Source organism: Liolophura sinensis, chromosome 1, assembly GCF_032854445.1.
Source record: "Liolophura sinensis isolate JHLJ2023 chromosome 1, CUHK_Ljap_v2, whole genome shotgun sequence".
NCBI classification, from domain to species: domain Eukaryota; kingdom Metazoa; phylum Mollusca; class Polyplacophora; order Chitonida; family Chitonidae; genus Liolophura; species Liolophura sinensis.
Window position 1 is genome coordinate 69,164,637 of NC_088295.1, and position 11,931 is coordinate 69,176,567.

At 38.5% G+C, this 11,931-nt stretch overlaps 1 protein-coding gene across 1 annotated transcript in view; it reads left to right on the top strand.

Moving 5' to 3' along the window:
* Positions 1-11,375, top strand: part of LOC135482258 (elongation factor 2-like) — a 14,822-nt gene extending 3,447 nt beyond the window's left edge. The window contains 14 exon segments of the mRNA XM_064762146.1: positions 296-462; positions 972-1,180; positions 3,620-3,853; positions 4,239-4,491; positions 4,987-5,188; positions 5,669-5,807; positions 6,264-6,383; positions 6,664-6,744; positions 6,746-6,769; positions 7,096-7,240; positions 7,635-7,837; positions 9,369-9,551; positions 10,355-10,487; positions 10,887-11,375. Coding sequence (XP_064618216.1) covers positions 296-462; positions 972-1,180; positions 3,620-3,853; positions 4,239-4,491; positions 4,987-5,188; positions 5,669-5,807; positions 6,264-6,383; positions 6,664-6,744; positions 6,746-6,769; positions 7,096-7,240; positions 7,635-7,837; positions 9,369-9,551; positions 10,355-10,487; positions 10,887-11,080 — 2,287 coding nt within the window. The 3' untranslated portion in view covers positions 11,081-11,375.
* Positions 11,376-11,931: the final 556 nt, after the last annotated feature.

Consider the following 11,931-nt stretch of genomic DNA (forward strand, 5'->3'; position numbering starts at 1 on the left):
ATTTATATGAATATATGGTTTGTTATGCAATATCAAGTTTTGACTTCATAAATGAATTTAAATTATATGGTCTCAAGGAAGTTGTTGATGAGCCTACAGTTTGCCTCATTCTGCAGCCTTTTACCTACGTGGGTAAATGTTGTTTGGAAGTGGTATATCTGCATCTAAGCATCTCAGTGTGAAGCAAATAAGTCTAGATTCGTATATGTATAGTATCTGTGTATTGTGTACTTACCGGTACACAAAGTACTGTAGGTCATATACATGCACTTATCCAAACATGTTTTATGTTCAGGGCAATTTCACTGTACTATGACAAAGAAGACAGTCATGCTAAAGGCAAGAACACTGGATTACTGATAAATTTGATTGACAGTCCAGGCCATGTTGATTTCTCCTCGGAGGTAACAGCCTCTCTCAGAGTGACCGATGGTGCTTTGGTTGTGGTGGATGCCATCAGTGGTAGGTTTAAACACTCAAGTGTTATTGTTCTATTTATATATCAAAGTAAATGGTTTCTTACATGTAAGAACATGCAGGTTGACAGTCTGCAGGGTAATTTACTTGAAGAGGTTAAAATTTAATCCAATATAATTTATGTCATTATTTTATAATAAATCAGGAATTACCTTTCATAACATATCTGCCTGCCACACTATTACTTTCAAAGGTGGCAATAAAGTTCCTAGAATTTTATAATGCGGGTCACACTTTAGGACTATTTCAACAATATAAACTATACAGGTACAATTCAAGGTACTAAAAGGTAAATTCCAAAAATTTATGAAAACATTGCATGTGTGATGAGCATTCTGATGAGCTATTATAGAATCAAGAGATTTGTTAGGTTTTAAATTTTCTATTGTGAATAGATGTGTTTGCTCTAAATAATAATGCCTGATTTCTACATATGTCATTTAATTAATTATTCTACCAAAATTAATTCACAACTCTGCTGTTTCTTTGTCCAGGCGTTTGTGTGCAGACAGAGACGGTTCTGCGCCAGGCCCTGACAGAGAGAATCAAGCCAGTCCTGATCATCAACAAGCTGGACAGGTGTGTGTTTGAGAAGCAGATGAGTGTAGAGGAAATATTCCAGCAGCTGAGGTCAATTGTGGAGTCAGTAAATGTGCTGATTTCCATGTACAGTGAAGAGGAAGGACCCATGGGCAACATTAGTGTAAGTGATCAGTCTCAGTCAGAATCACAACATCAGTGTGGGTGATCAGTCTCAGTCAGAATCACAACATCATTGTGGGTGATCAATCTCAGTCAGAATCACAACATCAGTGTCAGTTAAGAGTATCAGTCAGACACACAACATCATTGTGGGTGATGAGTCTCGGTCAGAATCACAACATCAGTGTGGGTGATGAGTCTCAGTCAGAATCACAACATCATTGTGGGTGACGAGTCTCAGTCAGAATCACAACATCAGTGTGGGTGATGAGTATCAGTCAGACACACAACATCAGTGTGGCTGATGAGTTTCAGTCAGACACACAACATCAATGTGGGTGATGAGTCTCAGTCAGAAGCACAACATCAGTGTCAGTGATGAGTGTCAGTCAGAATCACAGCATCATTGTGGGTGACGAGTCTCAGTCAGAATCATAACAACAGTGTGGGTGATGAGTCTCAGTCAGAATCACAACATCAGTGTTTGTGATGGGTCTCAGTCAGAATCACAACATCAGTGTCAGTGAAGAGTATCAGTCAGACACACAACATCAATGTGGGTGATGAGTCTCAGTCAGAAGGACAACATCAGTGTGGTTGATGAGTGTCAGTCAAAATCACAACATCAGTGTGAGTGATGAGTCTCAGTCAGAATCACAACATCAGTGTGGGTGATGAGTCTCAGTCAGAATCACAACATCAGTGTCAGTGACGAATGTCAGTCAGAATCACAACAACAGTGTGGGTGATGAGTCTCAGTCAGAATCACAACATCAGTGTGGGTGATAAGTCTCAGTCAGAATCACAACATCAATGTGGGTGATGAGTGTCAGTCAAAATCACAACATCAGTGTGAGTGATGAGTCTCAGTCAGAATCACAACAACAGTGTGGGTGATGAGTCTCAGTCAGAATCACAGCATCATTGTGGGTGATGAGTCTCAGTCAGAATCATAACAACAGTGTGGTTGATGAGTCTCAGTCAGAATCACAACATCAGTGTGGGTGATAAGTCTTAGTCAGAATCACAACATCATTGTGGGTGATCAGCCTCAGTCAGAATCATAACAACAGTGTGGGTGATGAGTCTCAGTCAGGATCACAACATCAGTGTCAGTGATGAGTGTCAGTCAGAATCACAGCATCATTGTGGGTGATGAGTCTCAGTCAGAATCATAACATCAGTGTGGGTGATGAGTCTCAGTCAGAATCACAACATCAGTGTCAGTGATGAGTGTCAGTCAGAATCACAGCATCATTGTGGGTGATGAGTCTCAGTCAGAATCATAACAACAGTGTGGTTGATGAGTCTCAGTCAGAATCACAACATCAGTGTGGGTGATAAGTCTTAGTCAGAATCACAACATCATTGTGGGTGATCAGCCTCAGTCAGAATCATAACAACAGTGTGGGTGATGAGTCTCAGTCAGGATCACAACATCAGTGTGAGTGATGAGTCTCAGTCAGAATCACAACATCAGTGTTTGTGATGAGTCTCAGTCAGAATCACAACATCATTGTGGGTGATGAGTCTCAGTGAGAATCACAACATCAGTGTGGGTGATCAGTCTCAGTCAGAATCACAACATCAGTGTGGGTGATCAGTCTCAGTGAGAATCACAACATCAGTGTTTGTGATTAGTCTCAGTCAGAATCACAACATCATTGTGGGTGATGAGTCTCAGTCAGAATCACAACATCAGTGTCAGTGATGAGTCTCAGTGAGAATCACAACATCAGTGTGGGTGATCAGTTTCAGTCAGAATCACATCAGTGTGGGTGATCAATCTACTCAAAATCACAACATCAGTGTTAGTGATCAGAATCACAACATCAGTGTGGGTGATCAGTCTCAGTCAGGATCGCAACATCAATGTGGGTGATGAGTCTCAGTCAGGATCGCAACCTCAGAGCTGATTTCTGCTCATAGTCTTTGAAAACTTTCATTCACGGCACTCATTCTTTTGTATTCTTTAACATTTATGCTATGTTTATTTGACTTATTGTGTTGTAGCATGTATGTTAGATTTGTTTGACTCATTCTGTTGTAACATTTATAGTAGATTTTTTTATTGTAACATTCTTTGTATTAAAAGATGTATGAAGTAATACATTTGTTTGACTCCCTTCATGGTATTGTTATGTTACTTTTGGTTCATTTACTGCAATTAGAGTTTCAGATGTTAAACAGTTTTATTTCAAGGTGAATCTTTGAGAAGAGTAACAAACTGCTGTGTAAAAGACTGTGCTATAAATTTGTTTTTTAAGATGACTTTTTGTGTTTGTTCATTTACTGCAATTAGAGTTTCAGATGTTAAACAGTTTTATTTCAGGGTGAATCTTTGAGGAGAGTAACAAACTGCTGTGTAAAAGACTTTGCTATAAATTTGTTTTTTAAGATGACTTTTTGTGTCTATATTGATAATCATTTGTGTTGACAGTTGGACCCAGCTAAGGGGGACGTGGCGTTTGGAGCGGGAATCCATGGATGGGGCTTTACACTGCAGCAGTTTGCTCGTATGTACGCACACAAAATCGGTGTGAAGGAGGACAAAATGATGAAGAGGCTGTGGGGAGAGAACTACTACAACAATAAAACTCGCAGATGGTCCAAAGTACCAGAAGAATGCAGTGTTCGTGGATTTAACAAGTTCATCCTAGAACCTTTGTGCAGGGTGTGTAATATACTTCTAACATCAGTACCTTTTAAATTCTTATCATTTTAAAGAAATACAGACTCATCCCTGATTGACTGACGTGACCAAGGTTGCAGGTAATAACTGAGCCAGTGGGCAATGATTCTGTAACCCGTTAGGTTTGAATATTAGATCTTGTTTGAGTTTCTATGGCTGAACTGGCTGCCATCACATATACAGTAGAAATTTAAACATTAAATTTGAGATTAAATTATTTACTCTCGTAATATTTTTTGGTATCTGATTATTTCACAGTGCAATTATGCCTTGGCCCCAAAAATGAAGTCTTTCTCTTTGACTAGCTGTAGTATTGAAAATTCAACATATGGACAAATTCAACATGTGGACAAACTTTTTCCTGTAGGTTTTACACTTAGCAACAGAGAACAAGAAAGAAGAGCTGAAGCAGGTTGTGGAGAAGCTAAATATTCAAGTGAAGACCGAACAGTGGGAGAAAGAAGGCAAATATTTGATGAGAATGGTGATGAAGAAATGGCTGCCAGTTGGAGAGGCCATGTTGGAAATGATAGATCGCCATTTGCCCTCGCCAGCAACAGCACAGCGCTACAGGACAGAACTGTTGTATGAAGGACCTCAGGATGATGAGGTTGCCATAGGTAAACTCAGCATCCATTGTTGGATGCACATGTTGACCTATGTCCTGCATGAATCAGCAAGGAGTCCTGTGTAAAATATATGCAATTATTTAGATGATGTTTGGTGAGGATTGTGAAATGCTGTAAGCTTTAGGCCTAGATATCTTATTGAATAGTCCAAGCCAACCGTCATCTCACTTACGGCACACCTCCATTTCAAGGTACCTCAACCCAGAGGCATCTTGTTCAAATACATACCTTGTGATACATCCATAGTATATGGTCTCTCAAGCTTTTTCATTGGCTAAGACCGCCAGTTGAAGCGATGATATGTGCAAACTGTACTTACAATATCAGTTAGACTCAAAACTCTTGCTTATATGTATCAGTTTAACCAGTTATCAGCTTGAAGGCTTATTTTGTTGAATTTCTAAGGGTATATTTACTGGATCTTGGATAGTGAAGGATTTTGTTTGTGAAACAGTCCACTAGTAATTGTATGCCTTGTGTTTTCAGCAATGAAGGAATGCAACCCAAATGGACCTTTGATGGTGTACATCTCCAAAATGGTGCCTTCATCAGACAAGGCCCGTTTTCTTGCTTTTGGTCGGATCTTCTCTGGCACAGTTAGCTCTGGACAGAAGGTTCGGATCATGGGACCTGACTACAACCCAACCAGAGCAAAAGAAACAGATCTGTTCATCAAGAGCATCACAAGGTAGGACTCCTTTTTAAAATGGCTATTGGTTTGAGGAAGTCAGAATTCCTGAGGTAAACCGTTTCTTTAAATTTAAGGTTGAAGCCTCTCTTGTGTGACGTGCAGAAATCCATATCTGATAGTTGGAAGACAACTGGTTTTCATTGACCATTTGACTGCATAAATAGCCGTACAAGCATTGTTAACAGTCACCAAGGCCCCACATACTAAACCAGGATATTGAATGTAATCAAAATATTAGGGATCCATGAAAACTATTGAGATGTCAGTTTGCCTTCATTGAAATGAAAATCTTAGATTTGGAGTACATAAAACTGTTGCTGTAAAAGTTCATTTGAATGAATGATTATGGCGTAAGGCTACATCGGAAATATTTCAGCCATATTGTGGCAAAAAGTCCATATGAAGCCTTGAAAGCAAAAGTATGGCATTTTGTCAAATTCGTGTAGACATTCAACATTTATTTATTCGTGTCTACAGAGCAGTAATCATGATGGCTGGAGGAACAATGTCAGTAGGAGACGTGCCTTGTGGCAATGTGGTGGGCTTAGGTGGCATCGACCAGTATCTCACCAAGACAGGAACCATCACAACCTGTCCTCTTGCTCACAATATTAAGGTCAGCAAGCAAGATTATAAAGTAATGTCTTATATGGATAAAACAGTGTAGATTTGAATCCTAAAAATGTTATAAGAAATTATGAAATTATGAAGTCCCAAAGTTTGTCTTATCATTAGGATATAACATAGATTTACTAAATCAAAATTCAAATTTTAATTTTTATTCCTAAAAAAGTGTTTGATACTTGATTGGTTTTGAAGTATCTATTTTATAATAATAACATAACATTGTCAGCATGTACATGTAAATAGATCGTGTCATTTTCATTATAATCTAACTTTTTAGATATGAACAGATGTTGAGGAATTGAAAAATGTATTATCAGACTATCTTTTTCAAATTCTTCATTTCTTTAATTGTATTTCTACTGGAAATAATTCTGTACCAGTATTTACCTTCATCTGTCCTGTGATGGAGATAAGTCGCTGAATATGTCAATTTCCTTTCACACAGGTATTGAAGTTTTCTGTCAGTCCGGTTGTTCGTGTTGCCGTTGAACCCGTCAAAGCCTCTGAGCTGCCCAAATTGATTGAGGGACTGAAGAGATTATGTAAATCTGATACCATTGTTCAGGTAAGATCATTATTTCATCCATTACTTGTAGGTGGAACTAAATCCATATGATATGGATAGTATGAATTTTTATCTTTAGAATCAGTCATATTTTAAGGGGCTTATTGAGTTAGAGGATAGGATGGATATGAATATTTTGGCATTTTAAGATGTGGATAATTGCCATGGGAATGACATATACAATGCTTCAGGCAGTATAAGTTAAATACAGTTGTAATGTTTGTACACAGTTGTACTTGTTGCCAATTTTTCTTGTTTTTTTTTTTTTTTGTGTGTGTAGTGCACATCAGAGAATGGTCAACATGTGATTGCCGGGGCTGGAGAACTCCATCTAGAGATCTGCCTCAACGACCTTGAGAAGAAAATATGCGGGCATTGCACTAAAGGTGAGTGTGATATAAATTTGATGTGGACAAGGGGAGATAACCAGTAGGTAGTAAACTAAACCAGTGTTATATGTACATTCAAACCTAACTTCCAGTTTAAGCCTCTGAAAAGCAAGTACAAAATCAAAAAACCCTGAAAAATTGATTTTGTTATTGCACTCAGGCCCCTGAGGAAGTTGAACGGCCCATGTTAATGGATAGGATGTCAACAATTTGACCAACATTCCACTGATGGATGTCTAATTTTCTACTGCACTGAGGTGCAAATGTTCTGTGGAATGAACTATTTTTCTATCACTGATTTTCTGAATTGTATTCTTCTGTAGAAATCAGACCCACTGGTGACATACCGGGAAACCGTAACGTGTCCCTCTGACCGCGTGTGCCTGGCTAAGACAAATAACAAGCTGAACCGTCTGTTCATGACTGCCCAACCCTTCCCCGAGGGACTCTCTGAGGAAGTGGGATGAGGTTAGTGGATTTGAACAAATTTTCTGTTATTATGAGGTCTTTTGTGTGATGTATTTTGTAACACTCACAGCTGTGTCATTCTCTAGTCTGATAATTTTTCAAAAATGCACATGCATGTATATTTATGTATCTTTCTCTCTAGTTTTTGATGGTCAAGATTTTCCCATGCTGATAAATTGCCTGGTTTTACTCAGAATAAATAGTTTAGTCAGTTATGTTTCAGGGCATAATTTGTTAGCAATGTTGTATTTATAACATTTCTCTCAAATAAATTAAATTGCAAATTTCATCCCTAAAAAAAAGAACCTTCTGAAAAAAAAACAAATATTGAATTGTCAAAGAAAACGTATTGTGAACAGACATGTAGTTTTAATTTAATTATTACAGGGTATAGTGACTTCCACACAGGACTTTAAGGAAAGAGCCAAGTATCTTGCAGAGCATTTCGATTTCGAGTCAACACAGGCCCGTAAGATCTGGTGTTTTGGTCCAAACACCAATGGCCCTAACATGTTGGTGGACACCACAAAGGCCATACAGAATCTGAGCAGCATCAAGGACTCTGTGTGCGCCGGCTTCCAGTGGGTCACTCAAGAGGTGGGTGTCTTGTTATCAGGCCGTGAGGAAGCCAGCAGGAGCTGGACTTGGACTCACAGCGATGATATTTTCATAATTACCCCCATTTAGGAATTTATGTAAGAGTAATTATCCATATATTCAGATTTTGTCCATGCATCTCCTCAACAGCTACTGTGTCGATTTTGATTAAACTGACCATGCATCTTGTCTACCATCTGAACTTATGTATGCTTAAGTGTAATGGCAATCAAAGGATGATTTTCAAAATTACCCTCAGTTAGTACTTTGAGTAATACTGCTTTTCCATGTACTTAGATTTAGGTTGTGCGACTCTTCCTAAAGTACTGAAATTATTTCCATAAAACTTAGTGTACGTATTCATCTTCAATGTTAAACAAGCATGTTCATGCTTAAAATGAACATAAAGTCAGCCACTGAACTGAATTAATTAATAATGTAGTATTCCAGAAATGTTTTAAAAACATTTTAAAAATTCTACATTGCTTATCAACAAAATACACAGCAAACAATGGTCAGAACCTAGCCACTCATTTGGTGATCCCATTTTGCCATGTTATAGCTATCTAGAGTGACATCACAAAACCTAGGAGTTCTCCCATACCATATGTATTAAACAATGTGACAATGAGGAAATACAAATAAGAATGCCTGATACCCAACCAAAGAATATCAGCTCTGTTTCATGTTCAAAGGGCCAATATTTTTTTTTAAGTTTTGTGCTCGGTCAGGGTGATCTTTGTGGACACAAGCATTGTGTTTTAGCGGTTCTGCTCATCCTCCATTCAAACTGGATGTACCAGTAGTGCAGTCAGCGCTCACCTCAAATGGCCCATGAAACAATCCATGATGCCAAACTAAACAATATGATACCCTGTCATTTCTTTTAAGATTTTCTTAGTTTCCTGCCTTTTATTTTTGGAAATGTTGAGCAATGGAAGGGGGGTATTTTGGACATCTGGATTCTAGTTAATCACATAGATTATTTGGGTTCACATGTAACCTGCTGGAGTAAAATACTTGTATGTTGAAACTATGCCATATACCTGTTTCAATGGTGCAGAAGTAGACGCACAGTTTGGGTCATACATGGGACTAACAAAAGCCGGTGGCTATGTATGCCTATGCTACAACATCATAGACTTTGGCAAGAGCAATGGGTGAACCTCATTTCATGTGTGTGTGTGTGTGTGTTTTGTTTTTTTTTGCATCTGGTTTTCTAAGTGTTTGACTTGAATACTAGAAGATTCAGGTGTTATAAAAATTCATATAAATTGCACGAAATTTGCTGAACTGCGTGTGACTGCAGACGGTTACAACACTTTAAGATAGGGACACGTGTCGTTTATCTTGTCCAAGACCTGGATGTGCCATTCACATGCTCAAGTGCTGTTTGGCTTATTGCATGATCACAATCTCAACTTAAATTTGATTATACTGATCAACACTGATCAATATCACAGCCATCATATTTTGTGATTATGCAGCCATTGGCCCACAGTGACATGAATATCAATGTCCCATGTTACAGGGTGTACTGTGTGAAGAGAATGTCAGAGGGGTACGGTTTAACATCGTTGATGCTCACATTCACTCTGACCCCGCCCACATCCGGCAAGGGCAGATCATCCCAGCGACAAGACGCGCTTTGCTAGGGTCTCTGTTGACTGCCTCACCCCGGATTCTGGAGCCAGTGTACATGGTGGAGATACAGGTTAGACTTACATGTTTTCTTGATGTTTGGAGTAACTTTCAGCATTTAGTTTGTTAGTCAAATGGTAATCTCAACTGTTTGAGTATAAAAGTTCATCCAATCCTATTAGTGTAGTGTTGTTATTTGTGTACAGTAGTATTTTAGATAGCCTGTACACCCATATGATGTGTGTGTGAGTGGTGGTGGGTGGGCGGGGCGGGGAGGTGGGGATGGGGAGGGGATGCAGATAGAAACTAATGTTTTTTGTGTGTATTCACCATACATAATCACTTGGTAAACATTATAGTTTTACCTAGATCAGGCTAAACTTCAAACAGGCTGTAGAGGCATGAGAGCATCAATAGGGTTAGAGAAAGAGGCCTTAACAGATATGTCAGAATTATGGTCAGAAATATTTACCACCTCTCAGAGATGCATTAAGAAACAAGGTTAATTTCTTTCAGTTGATACTCGGCGAGTTTGTGTACGCAATAATTGCACATCAGCAGAAAACTGCTTATGATTGGAATGAATGAATGTCCTGATGCTGAGATGATGGTGCGCTTATAAAAATGTGGAGATCATTTTCTCAGTGATTCTGAATCAGCTGCATTAATTAAAACAAACATTTTGTAAAGAGATTTAGACTTGTTCCTTCCAAAGATTAACAAACGTACACAAGGTTGAAGACTTTCAGTCACATTTGTTTCACATGTGTTTACATATTAAATGCTTCATGGAGGATGGTATACATTACAGTTTTCTTTCACGAGAAAAAGTAATTGTAATATATTTCGGAGAGTTGTCTGTGCATTGTGTTGTAGTGTCCTGAATCTGTGCTGGGGAATGTGTTCAGTCTTGTGAACAGGAAGAGAGGTCAGGTAGTACAGGAGTTGTCAGTGCAGGGAACACAGGCCCGGGTTGTCAAAGCTTACCTCCCTGTCAATGAGTCTTTTGGTACGTTCATTACAAGATGAAGCATCCATCAGAGAAAAAACAGATCGTAAAGCTGAAATCTTTTTGAAAATAGGAACCTACATGCTAGCCTATTTTAATTAGTTCTCATTCTGCCTAATTAATATGTGCACATTCATTAGTACAGGGCCGTGTGATTGGTGTCTTGAGGTACTATCCTCATTGTGATCGGCCAGTATTTCATACTTTGTCTTGCAAGTAAAAATAAAGGTTAGTACTTTAAATTGCCATCTGCAGATGATACGGCTGTACGTGAACTGATCGTTGTTTGCAAGATGCATGTAAAATTGACAGATCATTTAACATTTATTTTCACTCAGTGATACTCAGTAAGATGTATGTCAAACTGTTTTTAGAATAACGTTTTTTTTTTTGTAACAGGTTTTGCAGCAGAACTTCATAGCAGTACAAGTGGACAGGCATTCCCACAATGCTTTTTTGACCACTGGCAACTGTTGCCCGGCAACCCTCTTGAGCCCAGCACTCGAGCTGGCAGCGTTGTGACTGATGTCCGATCACGTAAAGGACTCACCCCCCAAATCCCCCCTGTAGACTTCTACGTGGACAAGTTATAAATGACAAAGTATAATAAAACAAAATCTAGTGTCCATGTTTCAAGTCCATTATTCTGATAACTTTGAATATTAATTTTACCTGATAATAAAGAAATTTTCTGTTCTCGATGGATACAATTATAAATTGGATTATAAGTACAATTTTCGTAATATAATTCTGATAATAGGTTTAGTGCTGTGCTTAAAACTCAAAGCTACAGTACACGTTTTTGTAAAGTGTTAGCATAAATTATTTTAAAATTTTTGAGAGAGCTAAGTTTGTTGAAAAAAGAAATCATGAAAAAATAAAATATTTCAGTTGTTCACAAAGAGTGTGATCTTGTTTTGTGATAGTGTCTCCCATCTGTGAGTTGAGAGGTTGTTGGCTTTCTGATAATCATGTCACAAAAGCTGGTATGTCACATTAAAATCTCCATGTGATTTTTAATGGCAATGATCCAAGGTGTGCTAATTTACCCTGATCTGGCCAATGCAAATATCAAATACACCTTTGTACGATACAACACTGATTAATATGTGAATGCTCAGTGGCATAATATAGGAATTTTATACAGTGGCAAACCGTTTTATTGGTGGAGAGCCTGGAGTAAACCACTAGCCTTTAGCAACTAACTGTAGAACTTACCCCAGTGTTTCACATATTCAGTTATATTGGTGGAAGAGTCTTGAATGGACACAAGACTGGATATTCTTACAAGCACCATCAATTGCTCGTTGCCACAAAAAACACTAGCAGAGTAAACCACAACTTCCCTGTCCAAGGCCAGGATTGAACCCATGCCTGGTGTGCTACGTGAAGGGATGGTACCAGAATCTAAATCAGTAAGACAGGTGTTAACAGCAACCAAGTC